The sequence below is a fragment of the Sardina pilchardus genome, chromosome 24 (assembly GCF_963854185.1).
Source record: "Sardina pilchardus chromosome 24, fSarPil1.1, whole genome shotgun sequence".
NCBI classification, from domain to species: Eukaryota; Metazoa; Chordata; class Actinopteri; order Clupeiformes; family Clupeidae; genus Sardina; species Sardina pilchardus.
The window spans coordinates 8,376,910-8,400,792 of record NC_085017.1 but is presented as its reverse complement, the minus strand read 5'-3'; the positions used below and the strand labels follow the sequence as shown (position 1 = coordinate 8,400,792).

General features: G+C 38.0%; 1 protein-coding gene across 2 annotated transcripts; it reads right to left on the bottom strand.

The window, feature by feature from the left end:
- Nucleotides 1-634: 634 nt before the first annotated feature.
- LOC134072375 (transmembrane protein 164) lies at nt 635-20,712 on the bottom strand. 2 transcript variants are annotated; one of them, XM_062529019.1, is made up of 6 exons: nt 19,738-20,711; nt 17,101-17,150; nt 16,275-16,341; nt 9,890-9,968; nt 5,032-5,132; nt 635-4,201 (listed from the first exon to the last, which is right to left on the bottom strand). In XM_062529019.1, the coding sequence occupies exons 1-6, from the start codon at nt 20,170-20,172 to the stop codon at nt 3,995-3,997; spliced, it is 939 nt and encodes a 312-aa protein (XP_062385003.1). In that variant the 5' UTR covers nt 20,173-20,711; the 3' UTR covers nt 635-3,994. The 2 variants fall into 2 exon arrangements, with proteins under 2 accessions (XP_062385003.1, XP_062385004.1); XM_062529020.1 differs by lacking the exon at nt 5,032-5,132 and having other exon boundaries at nt 19,738-20,712.
- Nucleotides 20,713-23,883: the final 3,171 nt, after the last annotated feature.

Here is a 23,883-nt window from a genome sequence, read left to right as displayed (position 1 = left end):
CCCCCCCCCTTCAGATTTTTTTCATCACAACTATTCTGACAGGATAAATACTATGCAAAAAGCTAGATTATGTGTGTAGAATGTCATTATTTGGAACTATGGTTACTGCTCCACTGCCTAGTACATGTACCTCCCATGACGGGCTCTTTTCACTTCAGTGCATGTTTAGATTTGTTTACACTCCATTTTGGACTTCAGACAAAATGCTTTATGGAAATATTTTAACATGTTTGTAGGCTACAGTAATAGTATGCTCCCTTTCCTGCAAAGTGAAAAACCCACATTGTTTCATTAGCATTTCACTGGACTGGGATCAGTTGAAAAGGAACTGTAACTTCCTTTCAGCAAAAGTATTTGTTTCCCGACATCATAAGGGTTAGTGTGCCACCCCCCTAACCCCCACCCCCCCCAAACACACACACACACACCCCACCATGCTACTGTTCCCTCCAGTACAGTATCCATTTGGAAATGTGTAGGCTCACTTCACCTTTGTTCACCTGAACCAAAGACGCCTCCAGCCATGTCCAAATGCTGCTCTTCAGACCTGCCACCTTGTCCTTCCAAGCACTCCTGCAAGAAAATGTCTATTTTTGTCTTCTTTTTTTACCAATTTTGTACAATTTCTAATGTGTTTTTTTTTTTTTTTTTTTGTCTTTATTTTCATCTTATTTCTTTTTCTTTTTCAGTTTGCAAACTCTGTTAAATAAAATATTGTTATCTGGAAGTACCTTGACCAGACATACGGTCAAATGTAATGCTTTTTCAGTGTTTTTGTTTATTTTTGTGTTTAAATACCCCATAGCGTGCCTCTTAGAATTATGTTTTTTTTTTTTCTTAATGTGTTTTCCTAAAGACCAGCAGTTATACTTTATACAAAAGAAACATTAATCTTTATTTTTTAATGCCATCAAAATAAAAAGCCTCTTTTCTTTACTCTGGACCCAGTAGCTGCACCAGTATACAATCGCACTGATAGATGAACAGTAGTAGAATAGTAGAAATGACTGATAATGACACAATGAATATGAACAGTAACATGTTTAATGAAAACAATTTGTAGAAAACAACACTGTAAAAAGGAGGAAAAAAGACAACATGACTGTTTTATACATCATAAAAAAAACTTTTTGAAAATATTTTGGATCTAGTTTCTAAATTATTTTAGTGGTTTTCTATTTTCTGCAACGTAGAAATGCTGACTATGGAATGCTCCATGTACTAAATGGATTGCTTGAATTGGGGTTGTCAGGCATAGGCCTTGTATACCCATAGTTTTCTTTTTGGTTTTTTCTCTCTGAGCTGTTAGTAATGGATGAAAAATGACCTGTTGATTATCCTCCCCTTCCCCAGCTGTTGGTGTGGTGACCGTTGAATTGGGCATTTAATGTAATAGTATGGAACAAAATACCGGATCCTAAACGAGGGGGGAACATTGGTGGGGATGAATTCTCATGCTTGGATTGGGGCGTATGTGACTATGGCAATGATGTAGTTTTAAATACTATTGTTACCTTTCAACTCATTTATTCAATAAAAAAAGAAATAAACAATGAATTGTGAGATTTTCATTAGTGTGGATCACTTGTCAGCTCTTGATAGTCGCATGAACATGGCGATGCTACACTACAGGATGCTATTAAGTTACATGGGATGCTTTTCAATGGGAAGTAGGCCTATATGTTGGAAGTGAGGTGGTTTTTTTTTTTACATTAGAAGTAAATCTGTTTCAGTGAATCACAATTCCTTGTGTAGATAGTGCCCTTCACTGATATTGACAATCTTGACAATGTGGTCTTAAACCTGTTAGATCCTGCTGGGCACAATAGTGAGATTTAGAAATTAGTATTGAAAGGTCTCCACTTTGAAAATCCAAGATGGCCACCATATTGTCCCTCTCATTCAAAAATATAGTTTTAATAAGTAAGTAGTTACTGTAGTTGATTGATGATTCACATGAAACATTTGTCCCGCTGAGTAACGTTGCGTCTTACGTCTCTAACGTCACATCCAGACAGTTATAACATACGCGTGGGTCATTCCACGTGAAATCGACCAGGGCCCACGCACTTAGGTCTCAAAAAAATCTGAAAAAATTAGCAGGTGTACCTGTTACCCAGGAGACACACTGTAAAATGACTTCTATGTAAGATCAATATTTTCCAAGATACAGCCAGTATGGGAGGAGAGGGGTGTCGATTTTGTGCGGCCTCTTTTTTTTGCCAAAGTTCACAAGCCCATAGTGCAACAACTAAACCATGTAGGAGGCTCAAATTGTACATGCTGGTACATAAATAGGAATAGTTATTTGTACATGAGTACATAAATAGGAGTAGTATGTAGCAAAATCGTCTTGTTTGGTCTGGATGATCCTGCATGGTCATAGCTGTCCCTCAAAGTTGATCAAAATGTTATTGTAGTTTTTGTCTGGGCTCTGTTTAGGCCATTAGAAGACATATTTGTACTCAACATAGACTCTTGATTTATTTTCCTTATTGGAATAGATAAGTAGAAACACAAAAAGCAATGAAGAGAAAACAAATTCCTTCAGGGTCTAAACAGTAGACCTCACAAGTCATTTTGGATCTCATTTTCAGAGCACTCTACCACCTTGTGGAAATGTACAAAGATTTTTTAATATACTTTTTTTCTTATTCTCCATGATCCCTCCTTTTTAAAAACACCAATTTGACCGGTCATATGCTTTTATGCGTTTTAAAAGTATCAATTCAGCACCAGTATCGTATAAAACCCAAATGATACCCAACCCTAGTCGCAATAGTAGCAATATACATGCTATACTTTCCAAGGCAGTTACCAGATGCTGTAATGACCTATAACTGAACATTCCAGCGAGTGCCTGAAATACCTCCTAGCTGCTCCTAGGTTCAAGCAGCCAAAACAGGTCTTCCAGAACGTTCTTTTCGCAGCTGAAGTCAGCGGCAGTGTTTACATACAGACATAACCAGCATGCTGATACTTGTTAACAGGGAAGCGCAACCAGTCAATTAGTTGACCTAAAAATTTTGTGGATGGTTATGTTAGACTCATGGTATATAACAACAACACATTACAGAAATAACAGTAATACAATAATCAAAACAGCATTTTAGATAGTCAAGATATTAAAACTGTGTGAGTGAGTGGCTGAGTGACCAGCTAACTTTAACGGGCACAATGCCTTTGGTCCGAAGACTAACTAACAGAATTTATTAAACACATAGAGAAAAACACCAAATTAAACTCTTTAAAAAAACTTTATTTTTTTCACTGGCCATGGTTATGGTTTCATGGTGATGATGGTAGGTGAGAATTTTAATCAGCACTCTGATTAACTGATGCACTCATCAGTAGGTAGTACAGTTTGTGGTATAGGCTGCTCAAGGTGAACATGCTTATGACATTCACAATAGCATCCAGGTCTCACTTTAAAGAACCCAGTAAGTCCAACATATTTGACACTTGTCATGAAATAAAAATATAAAATATTATAAAATTTGAAACTTACTTTTACCTTTACCACAATTTCTGTAGGGTGCTTGTTATGTGCAATGTAAAACAGATAAACATTTTTGTTTTCAAAACATTGCTGAAAGTAACAACTGTACACTAAATAAAAAGAAAACTTAACACTTATGATTGTAGCCATGACCAGTGAACATAAGGAAGCCACTGGATAAACCTCTGATAGCTATACCATGACTACACTTAATAAAGGCATCATTAGGGTAAGAGAACATGAGTGTTCACGAAAGTCAAACTTCAAATGTATGCATGAAAAAATATGCCTGAAAGACAACATTTATTTGGCAAGCTTTGCATCATTAGTGGTGCACACACACACACACACACACACACACACAAACATACAAGGATGAACTATCCATTATAACTGATATGAGGACATCTAGGAATATATTCAGACTAAGGATTAAATGATAGATTACATGGTCTGGGTACGAAGAACATGTGCTGACAACAACAGAAACACCGCTCAATCAACCTTCTTGCTTCGAAGGCAGGTAGTATCCATGAAGTAGCGGCACATTGGGATTGTATGTTGAGCAAACAGTGTGAGCACCTTGCCGTGAGCCAAAGTTAGAAGGGTCTGATGGCCGGTGGCCCATACTCTGTACCACTGGCCGTAGAAAGGATCGGATACAGCTGGGCACAGCATGTTGTTCAAGTTGACTTCGGTCATCTGTGAACAGGGGCAGGGGCAGGGGAAGGTAGTGGAGAGAGGCGAAAGAGATTGCAAAACTGAAATTCTGAATAACTATGAATAATTAATGTTGATCTTAACTGATAATCGATTGATTGATGTTGATAATAGGACATGAGAACACATTTGCACTGTTTAAACAAAGAAGGCAGATTGTAGAGTGTATTGTAATGTTTGTAATACACCTTGCTGTCTCAGGTTACAGCCCATGTGTTTCATTTAGTAGAGTGTTTGTGTAAACTACATTGTATTGTTGACTATGCTATCAAGCTGCACTTGCCTGTGAATCAAGCCTGTGAACGTGCACCACCTCAGACTGGGAGGTGGGCGTGCTAGCCAGGACACGTGTGTGTGTGTGTGTGTGTGTGTGTGTGTGTGTGTGTGTGTGTGTGTGTGTGTGTGTGTGTGTGTGTGTGTGTGTGTGCATAATGTGTACATGTATAGTTTAGCTATGTGTGGTACTGTACAGTCCTATTTCAACTCCCTTTATTTAAGGTCCCCCTATTTCCTTATGATTTATTTACCCCTCTTGCACTACTGCAACTGTGGTACAAGAATTTCACTATATTGCAAAGTATATGCAACAATAAAACTTGAAACTTGTATTTATTCTTACGTATGGTCTCCTGCAATGTAGCTTGATGAAGCCTCATTTTCCAGGGCGCTTTGCATAAAAAGTGTTTGCTAAATGACTAAATCTAATGCAATGGTCCATGAGTGTTCCTGGAATGGAACTAAAGCTTCTGCACAATAACACAATGACCTTAAAGGGGTGTAAGAGGATTTGAAAACAGTTAAGGAGACCATACCATTCCAAGGCCTTGTAGAAACAGAAAGTGGTAAAGGAACAAGATGCCCGTTGATAGAAGAGCCCACCACATATCTCCAAGAGGTTCAGGTGTATACACACCTGTCATAGGAAAACATAATGAAAGAGGGAGTGAAACCATTTGGTAAGAAATTGTGAAGTCTTTGAAAACTGAAACACAATTTCAAACACACAATATCCTTTGATAGAAAATAGAGGAATAAAATGTCTGATGACCAAGGAACCCATTAATTAAGATGTATTTATTACAAAGTGACATGTTCTACAAAGCCTTTTTGAACTGGCCCATGTAGGACATGTCATGTTTGCGATAAAGAGCACCCAAAACAAAATAACAGAAAAAGTAGTCGGAGGATTGAGCACGTCATTGGCCTCGCATCTAATTAATACAAGATCCTTTGTATATTCATCTCATGCCTGTGTCTACTAATTAGGATCAGTAGTAGTAGAGTAGTAGAGCTAGGTTTGATAAACCTGTGGAAATCTAGATGAGATTTTCAGTGGCAATAAAAAGCAAGTGAACCCTTTGGAATTACCTACAGTGCTCAGCATAAGTGAATACACCCATACAAAAGTTGACTAAAAAGAGGAATAAGAAATAATCTCTTGGAAATTGATCTTAATGCCTTTTTTGCTAAATTCCCATGGAGACAGGCATAATTTTAAATGTAAAGGCCAGTTATTTCATAGATCCAGAATCCTAATCCTAATTAAAATAGCCCTGCATGGGGTATTTTCCATAAGATCATCTCTTAATGTAAATTAAATCTGCTATTAGGCTAACTGTAATAAAACCATGCCAATCTCGAGACATGGTCAAGTGTATATGCAATGATGTGGAGCTAAGCTTTAATTCCAAAGGCCAAGCTTCATCAGGTTGCATAGTATCCTGGATCCACAAAATAACTGGTCTTTAAAAATCGAATGGGAATTTAACATACAGTAGATGTGTACTCAATCATTTATGCCCCTGTATTTTAAGGAAGAACATTTATTTATTTATTTGCGATACATTATTCATTTACAAATAAAATTGGTGTCCTTAAAGGTCGGGGTTTTCCTCATTCTGTTAATTAAGGCATTTAGATCAATTTCCAAAAAAAAATTTTGTATTCCCCTTTTTAGTCAACATCTGGGTGTACTGGGTGTACTGGGTGTATCCGCTTATGCTGAGCTCTAGACATTCTGTGTCTTAAAAATCTGTTTTCACTGATACAACACAAATGACTTCATTCATATTGTTTATAATTCAAGCCAAGAAGTATGTGAACCCCAAGGCTAATGGTTTCAACAAAAGCTAATTTGAGTCAGATGATTTCAAACAATAAAATACGTTTTGGCATGTTGGTTAGAGCTTTTACTTGAGGAAAAAAAACAAAACAAAAAACATTTAGACCTCTAGTCTGACAACGGAATCCCCCGGCAATAAATGAAATCCCTGTACAGTGTTGGATGTGTACTAAAACAAGCAGTAAGGTGGTGTAGGGCTGTCAATCTTCTACTATAATCCCACTCAAATTTCATTTATCGTTATTTTTAAATCAATGTATATTAACATATGTAATACTTACATTTGGCCTATTTTTGATATTTACTATGTCTGCCAGCAACTCATTTTTGTCATTGTGAAGCATGTAGCCCATCTCACGGTAATGAAAATATCGTGCACTGCAGCACTATGGATTATTCTGCCATTGTTCTACAGAGTACAGTAAGTGTTCCCATTTATATCATGCTTCTATACAAAATACAAAATGTTCTGCACATCCAAATAAGTGTTTCAATCATCCTGCCACAAACGTATGCCATAATAGGCTGTGTAGAATTCCATGTAAACAAGCATGCTACATGAAAGTCTGAGTTTAAGTACTAAATTGTCAACTGAATAAGCATGATGTCAAACCTTCACATGAAAAATTAAACAATAATTATTTAAAAATTCAACCACTGATGAAACTGACTTTTGACCGTCAAACATTTAGCGTAACCAGCTGTGCCCTCAGGCTGCTCATTGTCGAGTTATATTTCATTTGGGCCGGACATATTCTGCCGATTACATCATCTTTACTTGTTATGATTAAGTTTTTTTCTGATGGAAATCCAAAAACTTTCCACACATCCACCATAAGTAGTCAGGAGTCGTGATCTCCAAGGGTGCATTGCTGTCTGCCATTTCTTGATTGTGCATCAAATGCGACAAAAGCTTTGTCTTCACATATTCACAAATAAAACACACACACACACGCACACACACACACACACACACAATGAGTAATTTCAACATCTGATCAGTATTGATTAGTATTGATTTTTCGATTAGTGTTGATTTAATATTCAATTTATATTCGACTAACGAAAATCATTCCAACAGCCCTAGAGCAGTAGTGTCATGCCTACTGAAGAAGAGGGTTACGTTCTGATATCTTGTCTGGATTCTTTTTTTAGTGTTTCATTTTATTACAAAATGCATAATTCTATGGAATTATGCAATTAATATCAAAACAGTCGTGACAGCTTTAAGTAATAAGAATGAGACTACGACTAAATCACGTCAGGTAACCAGGTAATTCTAAAGGATTCCCATACCTTTTCCTGCCACTGTATCAATTCTGTGTGATGAATTACATAGTTCAGTCACATTTCAATCTGGCACTATCAAGTTGGAAAGCTAGACGTATAATTAGAAAAACCTAGCAAACTGAAGAATTAAGGCTTGACAGCTCAACAAGTTGACACTAAAGAACGTAGCAGTCTACAACAAACTTAAAAACAGTTTTTAAACTGAACCGAAACAGGTTATAAACAGGTTCATGGCCTTCCGAGTGTCCTGTTATATAAAATGAGTGGATAAATAATCCCCTCTGCCTCATCCAGTAATTTCATACAACAGGACACCTCAGTGGCCATTATTCCTTGGTTTAAAGCTTGAGGTCCCAATATGATAAACAATGTTGCCCAAAACAAATGAAAGAAACAGTGCCTATGATCCCCAATTCAAGAAAGGTTACAACATATAAACATAATTTGACTCTGGTACATACAGTATGTAGCGTGCAACCCTGAAATCTAGGATCTAAAATCTGCACACTGAAATACTGAAGCAGGTGCTTTATGCCAGTTAACAATTCAATCTAATGTACTAAAACAGGGCTGAACTTCCTAGGGATTATAAGGCAGAGATAGTAGAGTTAGGCAGATTCATGACACTGAAATACTAGGCATGTGCTTTATGCCAGTTAGCAATCCATGTAGTGTACTGTACTAAAACAGGGTTCAGAGATGTATAGTAACGAAGTAGAACTACTTAAGTACTCTACTTAAGTACTGAAATGCAGTATCTGTACTTTACTGGAGTATTATTTTTTTCTCCTACTTCTACTTTTACTTCACTACATATTTTTGATGAGTATAGTACTTTTACTCCGATACATTTTTTATGTGCCCCATCGTTACTCGTTACTGGTGTGTTGGTCACGAACAAATCCGTTCCCGATTGCTCACAAAGTCCTAGTCACACTGATGCGTGTCACTTGTTGACAGCACGATCTTAGCTTTCCAATGGAATTAAATAGTTGCTGTAATTAAGGGTTCGCGAGAAAATCAAGGTGAAGTTAGGCTACATGAGAAGCATTTATTTGTACAATAAGTCATTCTCGAGTAATCCCGTTTTTAAATTGCAACATTTCTTCTTGGTCTCCGACTTCAGTCTGTGTAGCACCCCACAATAACTAGCCTACTACTTGAATATTGTGTTCTTCCACTTGTTTGGTTTTAGAACATTTATTTAAACTACATAGATTACATAAAACATAAGCATCACCTCCACATATCCCTATGCATTAGGCTATGCCTATTCTAGACTAGCCAGATAACCTTCCACGATTGAGGCCTAATTACTCTCATGTTCTTTTAAAGTGACAGGCACTCAGTTAGACAATTGACATTAAAGATAAATGTAAGTCAATATGACAATCGTGTAAAACGTGAGTCAAAATAAAAAATCAATATCAAATACTCAACATACTATGTATTTTAACTAATTGTGCAAATCATAAATAACCCTAATGTAAACTTCATATGAATTTCAAAATGTTTGAAATACAAACATATGATATGAAGCCACCTTTTCACTGAGTGTGGGGAAGTATGCCTTGTAATGTCTGGTCTCCACTGGTGTTGTGGGGCTCCCATATCAAATCAGTATCAAAATTCTTCACTTATGTTAAAACAATTGTGACACTATAGTCTTATCATGTATTTTTCATGCTATGGCTACTGACTGATGCATTAGATAGATAGATAGATAGATAGATGGCTACAGATGATCAATGATTCTGTTTACCTATTATTGTATTAAAAGTGAGTTGTATCGGTCATAACACCCCTACAAATGACATTGGGAAACCCATACAGTTATATTTATTCACCTTGTTTAACTACTACCACATGTTTATAGCCTATAGGGCCTAGGCTATGGCCCCCGTGTGTCTGCCAAGGGGCCTGCACTGAACGATTGTGCTGATACCTTTTGCACCCATCTCGTTCGCAAATCAGCTAATTACACAATACTTCTACTTTTACTTCCAGTACTTGAGTAGTATTTTAAAAAATAAACTACTTGCAATACTTAAGTACAAAACATGTTTGATACTTTAGTACTTCCACTTAAGTACGGTTTTTAAAGAGCACTTCTACTTCTACTCAAGTCACTTTTTTGATAGAGCACTTGTACTTCTACTCAAGTCTGGATCTCTAGTACTTTATACATCACTGACAGGGTTACACTTCCTACAATGGATTATAAGGCAGAGATAGTAAAGTTAGGCAGATCCACTCACCCCCTTTCCTGAAGAGATAAATGGGTACCAAGTAAAGCATGGAGTGCTGAATGTAGTAAACCTCCTTTTCAAAAGGTAACTGTAAGAGAAAAAAAAAATAGTCAGTGATGTCTTACAAACTTCAAAAGCATGATCAATGGGTCAATCCTCTTTCTGTGTCACAGTTTTACTATACAAAATGTCTTTCTAATGGTCAATCAAAACTTAGCTACATACACTGTAAGGATAACAGATTACAATACATGATTTTGTGGTAACACTTTATATTAGCACACACATATTCACCAGTAATTAGCTGCTTACTAACATGTATATTAGTAGCATACTAGCCATTTGTTAGTCATTATAAGTCACTAATTAATACCTTATTCAGCAAGACCTTATTCTACCCTTACTAGACCCTTAATTAAGAATTTCCCCTATGTAAGCTCCTAATTACCCCTTATTCATAGTTATGAAATAAGTTGTTGCATATGAATTATGACTTAAATATACATGGCTCAGTATGGGGCTTGTAAGGTGGTAGTACAACAAGAACAGTTATTCACCCCTAATAATACTTATCAAAGATGGTCTATTCAAACTGAACTAGACACTAAACCACATGTGCTAATAGTGTACAAACAACTAATAAGTAAGTCTTTGTAATGCCAAATATGTTCCCTATTCTAAAGTTGGATCTTTGTTCACTATTAATTCACAAATAATTTGGCACTATTAACCCCCATGTATGTATACTGCCTCATACTAAAGGAGAAATCTGGTGTGATTCAATCCTTAGCTCTGCTGTTTGAGGTCAGTAGGGAAGAATAAGATGCTGTCCGTAAGGAAAAGAACAGAGAATTTGATACAACATACAGTAGACCAAATAGCAAACCCACAATTTATTCACACCGGAAGTCTTATTTATGTGACCCTTCACACTTAAAAAAATAGTTTTGAGTTTGAGACTTTTGAGTACTCAGGAGCCAAGAAAGTTAGCATACAAATATATCCAGGTTCGCCTTTCTCGCTGTCTCGTATTCATTATATATTTTGTATTTGTGCTAACTTAGCTGTCTGCTTCTTGTGTAGCCTACTATGTGCTGTAATACAGTTAATAAGTGTGAATAGGAGGCAACTTTAGTTTAGGGAACACATGGGGGTTAATAAGTGCCAAATTAATTGTGAATTAAATGTGAACAAAGACACAACTTTAGAATAGGGAACATATTTGGCATTACAAAGACTTAATTATTAGTTATTTGTACACTATTAGCACTGGTGGTTTAGTGTCTAGTTCCATTTGAATAGACCATCTTTGATAAGTACTATTCGGTGCGAATAACTGTTCTTGTGGTACTACCACCTTACAAGCCCCATTTTGAGCCATGCATATTTAGGTCATAATTCATATGCAGCAACTTATTTAATAACTATGAATAAGGGGTAATTAGGAGCTTACATAGGGGAAATTCTTAATTAAGGGTCTAGTAAGGGGATGAAGAATAAGGTCTTGCTGAATAAGGTATTAATTAGTGACTTATAATGACTAACAAATGGCTAGTATGCTACTAATATACATGTTAGTAAGCAGCTAATTACTGGTGAATATGTGTGTGCTAATATAAAGTGTTACCGATTTTGTTTTTTATAGAGAGAGCAATTTCACAAGTTTATTTTCTTTTGTCATTTTAGGAATATTTCCACAGGCAAGTCTCAGCTTTTTACTAGATAGAAACATGATTATTACTCCCATCTCTCCCATCTGTGTTAAGGGTGGGTGGGCAGGCCGAACATCCGGCTCCTTATGGCATCCTATTTTTGTTAATTTTGGTAATTTTATGTAATGTTCTGATACATCTTTGTATTTATTTGTCAAGTGAAATGTATTCTCTCTCTTTATGAATGTTATTTTTTGATAGCTTTTGTGTGTTTTCTTTTTCTTTCTGCTTACAAGTCAGGTGATACCGTAACGTTAACATCAAGTTTTAATGTTAGTCAACTGGGCTAAAGATCAAGTCTTCTACTTATAGTATTACTCTACTACCACTCTATACAACTCTTTCTTCCCCCATACCTCATCTGTGAGGTGAACCATTACCAGTCATCAGCCATCCTTGTGCCTGGCCCTCATCACACCTGAAGTCCTATGCCTATGACACCTATCGCCTGCTGTGGTCCCCTTACCCGGATTCCTTCCCCACGCATCCTAGTGACCCATTACTTTCCTTAAGAAAATTCCTAATCCCTGTGAACAATTTATTCCCTACACTGGACTATTTGAACTTGACACTAAAAATGACCTAACTGTATTGTAACTTAACCTAGGCAGATGGGTTGGGCCAGAGCCATAGAAAGAGAGAGTTGTGACACTCTTTGATGTTGCCGCCACGATCAAAAGTTCCAAAAAAACCTGTGCTGAATGGCTGAATCGCAGGAGGGTGGGATGTACTTCCGATGCTGGAAGGTGTAATCACTTAACTCATTGACTACTGACCAAGAGATTGGCTGTAAACAGTTCCAAAAGCCCCATAACGAGGAAATAGCCTGGAAAAAGCGCTGCCATTTTTTCCTATGGCGGTCTATGGGAGTGTCGCCACTCTGTTTTATCTACTGCTCTGGGTTGGGCCCTTGAGTCGTGGATCTGTCCAAGGTTTCTTCCTATATGTATCTCCAATTCTAGTGTTTTTTCTCGTCCCTGTTACTCATGGACTCTCTCTGAATGCTTAACAGTCTGCAAAGCACCATGAGACATGTGTAATGTTTTGGCGCTCTATAAGTAAAATTAAATTGAAATTTAAATCAAATTAATGGCTGCATATATCACTTATATTCAGATCTCTTCAGCCACCGTATCCATATTGAGAGTGTGAATGTTGTTCAGGCTGCATCTTTAGATGCATCATGGAAAAAGGGCTTTAGATAGAAGGTTTTCCCATTCAAAATCATCAGTACAATTCTTTTTCTTCTGCCGCATTTTAGAAAATGTTGCTGCGTGTCATAATATCTCCAAACAACATTTAAAGACTAAGTATGCCAGATCTCCGCAGCTCATTGCAATGCTTAAAAGACATTCTGCTAGATCAACTGCAGCTGAAAGAGAGATTAATTCTTCAATGTGAGGACCCAGAGTTTGGAAATGACATCTGCAACTTAACAGATATTTCAGAGCTACCCTGAAAGTGATTTATGAGGCAAGCCCTGACTCTGATAACCTGACTCTCGCCAGATCCTTGTAGTTTGCCGAGCTCCACACAAGGATCTGGGACTTCTCGATAGGAGATGTATTTCAGAAGGCAGGGCCTTGTAAAAAAATCCTTGTATATGATTGGATAAAGCACTTGTCCGTTATCTGGAATGACGTGCTATTCAAGCTCTTGCCACCCGGTCGGAAGAAGAGTGAAAACATCCTTGCCACCAATAAATGCCTTTAAAACTGTTCTCTGTTCATCTTTTAAAGAATGAATATTCGATAGATTCGACAAAACAGTTGAAATAGCAGAATCAATGTCAGTACACGACTCCTCGCTGCGTGCCGCCATTGTTGTTTGAATCAAACACTCGCTTCGGTGCTCCTGATTGGTTCATTATTTTTTGCTCCCTTGAAGGAGTTTGCATTGCCCTCGAGCCCAGAACCTTGTGTGGAGCTCAGCGAAACGCCTCTAGTGGAGCATGGCGGAACTACAAGGGTCGGGAGAGAGTCAGGCTATGACTCTGATGGATCAGATGTGTCACTGTCCTCACTAGATACAGCATCACCTCCAAGTTCATTTGACTCTCCTGGTACATCCCAACGAACATCCAAGCGGTGCAACATCCATTGCCAACCTTCTCCTATCATGATGTCGAATAGTGCCTTCAAAAAGGACATGATGCCTCTAGTGACGTCGAACAGAGTGCTCTTCTCTTTGTTAACTTTGTAAAGAAGATAAAATTGCACAAGCCGTGTTCGAATTTACTGCATATCCAAACAGAAAATAAATAGATTCTGTAGCAATGGCGTTTGTCCATAAACATCCCTGTCTTTGTGAACCAGGAAATGGAAATGGGTGGGATGGAGAATGAGTATTGCATTCAAGATTGGAAACTACCGTGAGAAGCTGCGCAATACAGGCTGTGAAGAAGTTAAGGTGAATGAAAGGAGGGGAAACCATGAGGAAGTTAGACCCAGTTTAAAAAAAGCAAGATGAGCCAAGGTTAATTTCCTTCCTGACCACTCCACTGGACAGAGTGAAGACGCCTTGGAAAAGCATCGAGATTCATTAACAATTGAGATGGAAAAAAGTAATCCTAACATGACTTGTCAGTGAAGCTATGGATCGCACATTTTTCTTGTGAAGGAAAGAAATAGTTGAACAGGAACCCCATGTTGAATTGGTGAAAAACAGATGGCCAGCTCTCTTCCTGGAGTATCAGGTTTGTGTACTTCTTATGTTACCTCTCATTGTCATTTTTTTCCCCTTCCAAAACCTTTTCTCCAACTTGCTACTTTGGTGACGCACTCTGATTTCCAATGTCAGTCTCTCTCAATCTTACTAATGCATTAATTTGTTCACTCGGTTTCTCATGGCCTTTATAAACCTTTCATCACTTTTTTCTATATTGGTGAGCTGTGAATTTCAGAGAATAACAGGGTTAATCTCAAGAGAAAATACATGGATGCTGTTGAGACACACACCCCCAAACTCCTCCCGATGTTTAGAATAAGAGGAGTGTATTTTGGTAAAGAGGTGAAGACACTCCTTGACTCTTTTTATAAGCAGTAAAGACAAACATGTAAATGTAGTATATTACATAAATACAATTACTTTTATTGGTATTTGATTGGCCAAGTTGCTCGTTCACAAGCAAAAGAATGATCACAACAGAAATCAGTGTTTGCTTTGTGGAAATGGAAATTCTTAAGGAATAAATTACTTTTATTATGTTTGCTTTTTTTCAGACATCGGACATTTCCATGTACAGAAGTACCGTAACACTCAGAGGCCTTTGTTTCTGAGAGACTATGGAGTAGAGAAGATTCAAAGAACATGCTTGGTAAGTATGTTAATGGGACACAGCATCATTAGCTACACACTGACATGTGCTCTTAAGATGTTAAGATGGCCGTCATGTATGTGGCTGAAGATGATATAGGGGCCTCAGCTTCCTCACCACACATCGAAGATTGTCACCATACTTGAGATTGTGGTAATGCATAATCGAAGATTGTCACCATACTTGAGATTGTGGTAATGCATAATAACATTTGTGATTTGTCAAATGCATTAGCACTTTTTTTAGCCTCTTGTACGCTCTCAATTTTTAGTGCCCTAAAGAGTTGAAAGACATATTTGTGTTCATTCAGAAAGTTTTCCTTGGACTTGGTGGTGAAGAGTTCAGTATGTATACAAAAAGATAACTGTTGCAGTAAACAACATGTTGATGCACTGTTTAATGGTAAAGTTTTGAGAACGTTTAAAGTTGTGTTGACATGTTTGAATTATGATCATTTTGCTGCAACACCTGTTTGACAGCCACATGTAACATTTGCTGTAAGTGTTACAAACCAATGGAAATCCTCAAACATAGTTTATGGTACGCTTTGAATTATTCGTTGACTGCATTAGCAAGAAGACTTTTATAAGCTTGAAAGTACTCATTTAGTTATTCATTTAACATTTACTGTGGATGTTAGAAACCAGCAGAGCATTCAAAGTGCTGTTTGTGGTGCTTTGATTATTTTTGTTTTTCAAGTGATCTGACTGAATTTTTGGGTTTGTTTTACTACATTTTACAGAAACATTTGAGAGTTGAAATGTTTATTTAAAGAGACCCTATGCAACTTTTTCATAGTCATAAAATCGCTTAGAAATCGTTGTTTTGCTTTACTGAACAGTTTGACTGAAAACAGGACATATTTCCTCCCGCCCCTAGTGTCCCTATCCACTATTGCAACATTGCAGTTTGTGCAGGAGGCGATCGCTCCTTGTTTACATCTGGAAGTCTGAGACGCGTAAGGAACAAAAAGAACCACGCTTGCAATTTATATATTTAGCCTATATATGTATAAATATACATGCTAAAGCTGTAGGGGAAGCTCTGCAGAGAAATTATTTAGGATTACAAATATGTATTGATGACACATGTCCTGAAATAGCTACAGCAAAATGAAAAATAATAGCAGGGCTAAAAACACATCTGTACTGTACATTGTGATAATCCAAATAAAGTCATCCAAACCACATTCATAATGGATAACATTAACCAATTACATTTCTAAAGTAATCTTCTATACAGATGTATGCGAGATTCAATAAAAAAAAAAATCTGAGTGACTGTGTGGAATTGCCATGAATTTAATTCCACTTCCTGTCATTCCAGCCTGCACAAGCCTGTACTGATTCTTTAGATTACTACTCACCAGCCTGGTGTTAACCACCGGAAAAACAAGGGCCAGCAGCGCTCCATTTAGCATGTGGACCTGTAGCCTACATAGAGAGTAATAATCATAATAATACATTTTATTAAGGCGCCTTTCTTGGCACTCAAGGTCACCAGTAGAATCCAAATGAGATCTACAGATGATGAAATCCACACATTTTCTAATTTTACATTAGGGAGAATTATTCTTACATCTTTGCATTTTTTCCAACACACTTTGAGGACACTGGGTCTCTATTACCATAAAACACACTGACAACATTTACATGCAGGGAATATTCCTGTTTTAAAAGGAATTTTCTTATTTATTTACATAAATGTATTTATTTATTCAGGCTACTCTATTATGTCTATGTCCACACTTCAATCCTTGTCCTACAGTAGTTTGATATGGCAAATGAATGACTATTTTCAATGTAATATGTAGCCTAAAAATGAAAGTATGCATACATTTCAATCCCGATGTCCCCATAAGAGGACATGAAAGTTAAAGACGTCCTGGTCTGTTTGTAATGATCGAAATGGGAAAACTTGATGCCATATCAGACTACAACTGTTCACAAACGTATACAAACAAATTTCAATGTTATAATGTTCAATCTATCTATCTATCTATCTATTTATCGATACCTACCTGTGGAAACATTACATTACTAGTCAACCAAACATTGCTGAAGAAAAGTGGAAATAGCAAAAAAAAACTGTAAACATTAAGAAGTGATTTACTCAGATAAGTGGTATTCAATGATTTAAAGGTTTTTTTCCCATTCCAACAAAAAAATATTAATGACGATGATGATTCTAACCTGAAAATGATCATAGCTGTTTTACAAGGTGGACAGGCTAGGAGGAAGATCTGGGAAAAAAGATCAGGAAGAGTTGTAAATACAAGAGAGACAAACAAATAAATGCAAATTACAGAGGCGGACATTCCTGGTTCCAGAGAGTAAAAGTCCTGCCATATATGATTTCTACCTGTGCACTTAACACAGGTGATATCACTAATTTTCTGATCTACCTGGCAGCTAATTAGGATGAGCTGGTTTACTAGATGGTTGGATCAAATACTTGGCAGGACTTTTACTTTCTGAACCCGGGATGTCCACCTCTGTCTAGATGTACCATAAAGTAGCACAAAATATGACCACTGCTCAGTCCTGCATTCTCTGCTTCTTGCTGTTTTAGGCCTTAGCCTTACGTTTTTCACAGCCAGTTTGATCATTTGTATTTAGAGATGCAATTTTTTTGAGCTGGCTGACCAGCTTGCATTAGTGTCTACAACAATCTTAAATTTGTCTCTAGCCCACTCAGCAGTCAGAAGTGCAAAGTAACTAAGTAGAATACTTAAGTATGAATGAGAAGTATCTGCACTTCCTACTTTTACTTTACTGTGCTTCTTACTCAAGCAAAGTAAAACTGATCGTTTTTTTTGTTGTTGTTTTTGTTCGTATTGACAGTACTCTGTGACCTCGTGAAATGTCCTCCTAGTAATGTATGATACAATGACAATGATAAGCTTAGATGCAAACATATAATGGTTCAATCATATTGAGAACATGGTTGTAATCCACCTGGCAAAGTCTGGAATGACTATAAATAATATTTTTCATTATGAAACTGAAGTAATTTCAAGGGCTGATAATAATAAATAATATCAAGATATAGTATTTAAACAGAAACTTTCACCGGCTTTGGCTTTGGGACCCATTCTTGATATAGACTAGGTTTGAACTAAATCTGACATGGTGCAGCAACAACCTTATCTGATTTGACACAGAATGACCCAGCCATGTCTATGAGACACCTCTGTCTCAGAATAGATGCCTTCTGTTTGGAACAGAGTACTGTGTCTGCCCTGGCAGTCAGGAGGTACGACACCAATGCCACTGCGTGCCCTCGCATGCAACGGTTACACTAAGACGGCTATTTTACCAATGTGTCGTTATATCATAACGGTGTGCCAATATGTGAAAATTCCACACCAGTGCTAATTTGGCTCAGGAAGAGCTGTACCGCCTAGCACTAGTTATACTTGCCCGGCATGAGTAGCCAGTGCTATCCTCGACAACACAACAGTATTCTAACATTAGTTTAGAGACATGGCTTCTTACATGGAAGTCCTTAATTGAAAAGTTTGGTCTCCACAATTGACTACGTTGTGATAAGAACAATTTTGAACACATTTGCACAATATGCTAATGACGCTAACCAGATCTGATTCTGACATTATTTCTCTCCTTATCAAAAAACAATCCTATAGGATTCCAAAAGCAAGAATCCTATAGGATTGTTCCAAAATCCTATACTTTTTGATAAGGGTCATCTTTAGTTTACTTTAAATCTTGGTAATGTGTTTGTTGCTGTTGATGGCGTTATTGAATTATTACCTCGCCTGTAAGGTGAAATACAAGGGCAACTTTTAAACTTAACAGTCCTAAAGTTATGACTGGAGGCTGTCCTAAATCCACCAGTTAGGAGCTACTTTTACCCTTACGAAACTTTGCCATTTCAGGCCTTGAACCCTCAAGACTCCGCAAGAGCCCATCTATCCCAGACATCACTCCCACCTTACATCATGGCTACACACTGCTCTTTGCACCAGGACAGTAACTAGCTGCTTTGGGGCCCTCTTCTATTTGCACATGGTTTTGTTACAGAAGTTATTCATCAAACCACTTATACTGTGTAAGGCTTCAACAGTTTAAGTACTACCTACAGTACTCAACAGGCTTTCAACATTTCATGGTCATAGTGGCCTACCAGCTTCAGGCTGGTAACCGAAGGGTTGCCGGTTCGATCCCTGACCAGTAGGCAAAATGTGGGGAGGGGGAGTGGTTGAGTCTGAAGTAACCTTGAGCCAGGCACCTAACCCCTCACTGCTCCCTGAGCACCGCTGTGGCAGGTAGCTGACTGCTCCAGGTTAGAGTGTGCTTCACCTCACTGTATGCTGTGTGTGTTTCACTAATTCATGGATTGGGATAAATCGGAGACCAAATTTCCCCTCACACAGGATCAAAAGAGTATACTTTACTATATATTATCTAGCCTACACTTCCCATTTGATGTAAAACTGCCTATCATTGCATGCCTTCTGGTTTGTTTGTGCAGTGACCAAGGTTAATCTAATCTAATCTAGTAGGCCAAGGTGGTCTTTTCAGCTAATATGTCAATAATGTGTCATATAGATTAGATAAGGTCAAGTAAATAAATCAAATTATGTTCATGAAGTAATGGCTGAATGCATTTTCAGATTAAACAAAAAAAAAAAAAAAAAAAAAAATAGCAGTTACATTTTATACAATTTCCATGACCTGGCATTCATGTCTGAAAGACACTATGAAACTTGCATTATTATGTTTAAGGTCAAAAACGGATAGGCTATCTAATCTTTCTTACTCAAGTGAAATGTATTAGAAAGATGATGATCTAGTTGGTTATCTCACCTGCACCATGGTGACAACGTGGCAAGGATTTAGCAGGTATATGACCGTCTTGGTTGCAAACTTAAATCCAACTTCCACTCCAAACGTCATGCAAAGTGCAACTAAGAGAAGGTTCTTGCCCAGGCTGTCTTCCTTATTGTTTCGTCCATGTTTGATTTCACTGAGTTCTTTAGAAAAGTTAATTTTTTTGAGAGCCAAAACAACCTCTGCAATAGATAAAAGAACTATGACAATGCTCTCATTAAAACGTTGTTGACGCGTGATGAAAGCTGCACACTCTGGGCCTCCATTCCCTTCAAATTTTGGGTCCACGCCGCCGTACACCCAATCCAGTAGACTGTAAATATTGTACCGAGACATATTCCTCTTCTCGTATTGGAAAAGGTCAGAACACGACGGAATGAAAGCCAATACGCCAACTTCTTGTCGAAACATGAACTGCTATTTAGTTGTGGCTTCACAACGTGCTGTAACATTTGCTAGTTGTCCAAGACATTCGGAACAAAACAAAGAAATATGCAATGAGTGGAGATCATGCTGACCATCTGCGTACGCTACATAGCAGAGAGGTGCGACGTGATTGATAAAAGACACAACATTCAGCAGGTAATCGAAAAAAGGGATCTCCCTCTCCCTACCTCGCCCAGTTATTGGGCTACATAGCAAACGAAGCTAGCGAATCGCCCTAGCTATAACATCCGCAATTGAAAGCACCATTTGTCACCAAACTGCAACAGATCTCCAGATGGCTATGGTTAGAACATAACATCAAAATGCGTGAGGCGTTTAAAAAACAGTCATAAAACGTAGGGCATGGGTTAACATTACGTGGCTAACTCTCAGACCCGGCAGTCCGACATATTTGTTCACTGGCAAGACGGTTAAATTGCACAGGAAGCAGTTGCATTTGAGGCTGGTTAGGTTTCCTGTATCTCATCGGTCATGGTTGATTTTTTTTTTTTATCATAACCCCTGTCTTGTTTATTTGAATTTGGCAATGTATACCTGGGGGCCAGGGTTTTTTAAAAAACCTTACAATAATATGGGCCCCGCCCCTTTTGCGCTTGTAAATTTAACTCTTTCATTGTTAGGCAGGAGTGTCAAAACATAAGGCCCGGGGCCAGCAGGTTTCACGTGGCTCCCCAGATATTTTGCCAAGAATGGAAAATTAGAGGCCAAAAAAGATATTCACATATGTTGTCTTCAATAATGTATCTATGATTAGCACTACAAACTATCCTCAGTAAGGAAGATGCCGAGAAAACTGGGAAGACTATATGACAGCACAATCAAGTTATCAGTAAACTTTGTTTGTTTCTTTCCTAAGAATATTTGAACCTCACATTTGCCCTCCACAATGAATAGCTCATTACCCTTATGAAACTGTTAAACAACCAGTATCATTACAAACCGTATGCACCCTAAAAACTGGCATATTTTTGACATAATGTTTTGCATTATGTTTTACATTGACGTCATGTCATTGCAAAATCTAGGGAAATGTGCGAGGTGCTCTGCCGGGTACAGTTGAGACACACATTGTATTGATAGCGTCATTACTCGAACATTCCATTTGAACCGTTCGCCATATCTGTTCCTGTGTCACATATTTTGTTAAACTTTTATTCCCTTTAACCAATGCTAATGTAAATGAAATGAATTAATTAAAAATGAAACACGTTGCAATTTCTAGGTTTTAATTTATTCAGTTTTGCAACAAACAGTTAGTTTTCTATGCTTCATTAAAAATGTTTGTCTCAACTGTACCAGGTACTGTCTCATTTGAGTACAGTTGAGACACAGTCGAGACAAAAATGCACCTGATGTTTATGAGCATGAGATGTTTATGTTTGTTTGTTTGTTTGTTTGTCTGATATGTCAAAAAGTTATGGATGGATTTCAACAACATTTTCAGGAAAGGTCTGAAATGACCCAAGGAAGGAACGATTACATTTTGTGAGTGATCCGTATCACCATTTGGATCCAGGAGGCAGTTACGTTTTCGCTTGGCAGAAGTCTGCGCTCTCTGAGTGCTTTTCTAGTTCCAGAAGTTGAGGCCATGGAGGTTGACAGCGACACTTTTGATTATGACTTCGAGAGGGTTTTATGGGAGGTATTGGAAAAGTATCCAAAAACCACTGCAGGGAGATCCTCACTCTATTCTGATCCCGCCACATGGGCATGCCGACTCCAAGTCGAACACAATGCTATGGATGCCCTTTTAAAGAGTCACTGCACCCTAAGATATGTTTTTTGAGCTGTTGATTGATTGAAAATACGCAGAAGTGGTGAACTGTACCATTACCAGGGTTAATATTGACAAAAATCGTGTTTCTCGACAAAAGTAACATTTCGTCTGATTTTGTATTGGAGATATTGCTCTCTGCACATACTACAGGTTGAAACATGCCATGGCATGTTGGTCCAAAATGCTATTGGAATGCTGACGAAGTCCTGTACTTCTCGTCCAACACGACGTCACCGGGTCGGTACAAACAGAGAATGTCTAATAAGGGGAGAAGGACCACTAGCGAAATACTTCCGCATGGTACTGCAACTAGAGGGCGATCGCGAGCAAGTGATGAATGAATGGGTAGCAATGGAGCTGAACCCCCCAGTACCACATTTGTCGTTATATAATTTTTCCTCCTGAAATTGCATTAATGCATGCGATGCAGGATAACTTGACTTGACAATCAGCTGACCAATACAATTTTTAATATGTGTTGTTAGTCCTAAAAACCCTTTCAAAGTTTTCATGTCACGTGACACAAGCGAACCACTTTACGGCCATAGACCTAAAAGAAGGTTCAGCTTCACGACGGTCGTAATCGGTCGCGAGTGTCGCGAGCATCCATGAGCTAAATGCTAGCATGTTACAGGGAAAACGGCCCATCCTATGAAAAGCAGAAAGGACATGAGTGACTTTTTATTTCATTTCCAGTGGAAAACCTATACTCAGGTAGCTACTACGACAATGTACATTAAGAAATGAAGTTGTCAACTGTGAAAAAAACGAGTTCTAGCCGCTTAGCCCCATAGACCACAATTAATTTATCACTTGCTCGGCAACGTCCCTAGCGCAATTTCAACAGATTGCAGGAACAATCCGGTACAATGGAGTTAATAGGAAGTGGACCGGCTCTCCCTAAAGGGGCTCTGGTACAAATTAGGAATGAAACACCCCAACACCTGCTGCCCTGATTAGCCTACCTGTGATAAGCCATGTCTGCAGCACTCATTCCCAGATTGACACGAAATCACCATGGTTGATTGGTTCCAGCAGTGCTGCACTCCCTGTCCAAATTTCAGAACGTCTCGCCCATTTTGAAAGCCTTTTTCAGAAATGTGAAGTGGGTGGAGTTATGGGGTGAAGTGACTCTTTAAAGATTCTGCAAGGCCATACACTGATTAGATATCAACTGCCAGAACTCTCCTTAACATTCCGAGGGAGGTTAGACTACAGTCTAACAGGAATTTTGTGCATTTTCCAATTAAGGACATAATCAAAGGCCATAGGAGAAGTATCCAGCTGATCAGATTCCTGACTTGTGGTGTGTTTGCTGTCTGGGTGAGTCTGCGCATATGTGTGGTTTAAAGGTGTTTGAAGTGTGAGTACATGTGTTTCGTTTAACCTTTTGTTTAATTTCGTTTAATTTATTTGTGGGACATGTAATCAGTACTGGCTTTGGCAAATTGTTAATGACCATTACTGACTTAGTGACTACATATCTGTGTGAAGCACTTTGAATTGCACCTACTGTATGAATTGTTCTGTATAAATAGCATAGCGGAAGGAATATGTTTTTTTTCACTTCTGTTGGATATCACAATCATATTCATCACATTAATCAGATTAGGTGTATAACCTTAAAACAATCAATATTCCTTTCTGGCATAGCGCCACCAGCTGGCCAAAGTCAGAATAGTTTTTGGAAATTATAATTGAAATATGTGTTAATATAAATCTAATGATATTCACATGCTCAAACTGCCAACCTGGTCTAGCGCCACCAGCTGACGAAACAGGAACTGTGCCAGAAATTGACAACATTGGTTAATTGGTTGGAAACTTATAAGATATTGGATATTATTATTTGATGATATTCACATGCCTTATTAATGTTTGTGGTATAGCGGCACCAA

What these genes read in the sequence shown, in the direction of transcription:
- LOC134072375 (XM_062529019.1), bottom strand. Translation starts at nt 20,172, where the DNA reads ATGTTTCGACAAGAAGTTGGCGTATTGGCTTTCATTCCGTCGTGTTCT. An exon ending in ACGTTGTCACCATGGTGCAG is followed by an intron (nt 17,151 to 19,737) that starts GTGAGATAACCA and finishes CTTTTTTCCCAG; the next exon opens with ATCTTCCTCCTAGCCTGTCC. An exon ending in TTATCTCTTCAGGAAAGGGG is followed by an intron (nt 5,133 to 9,889) that starts GTGAGTGGATCT and finishes TTCCTATGACAG; the next exon opens with GTGTGTATACACCTGAACCT.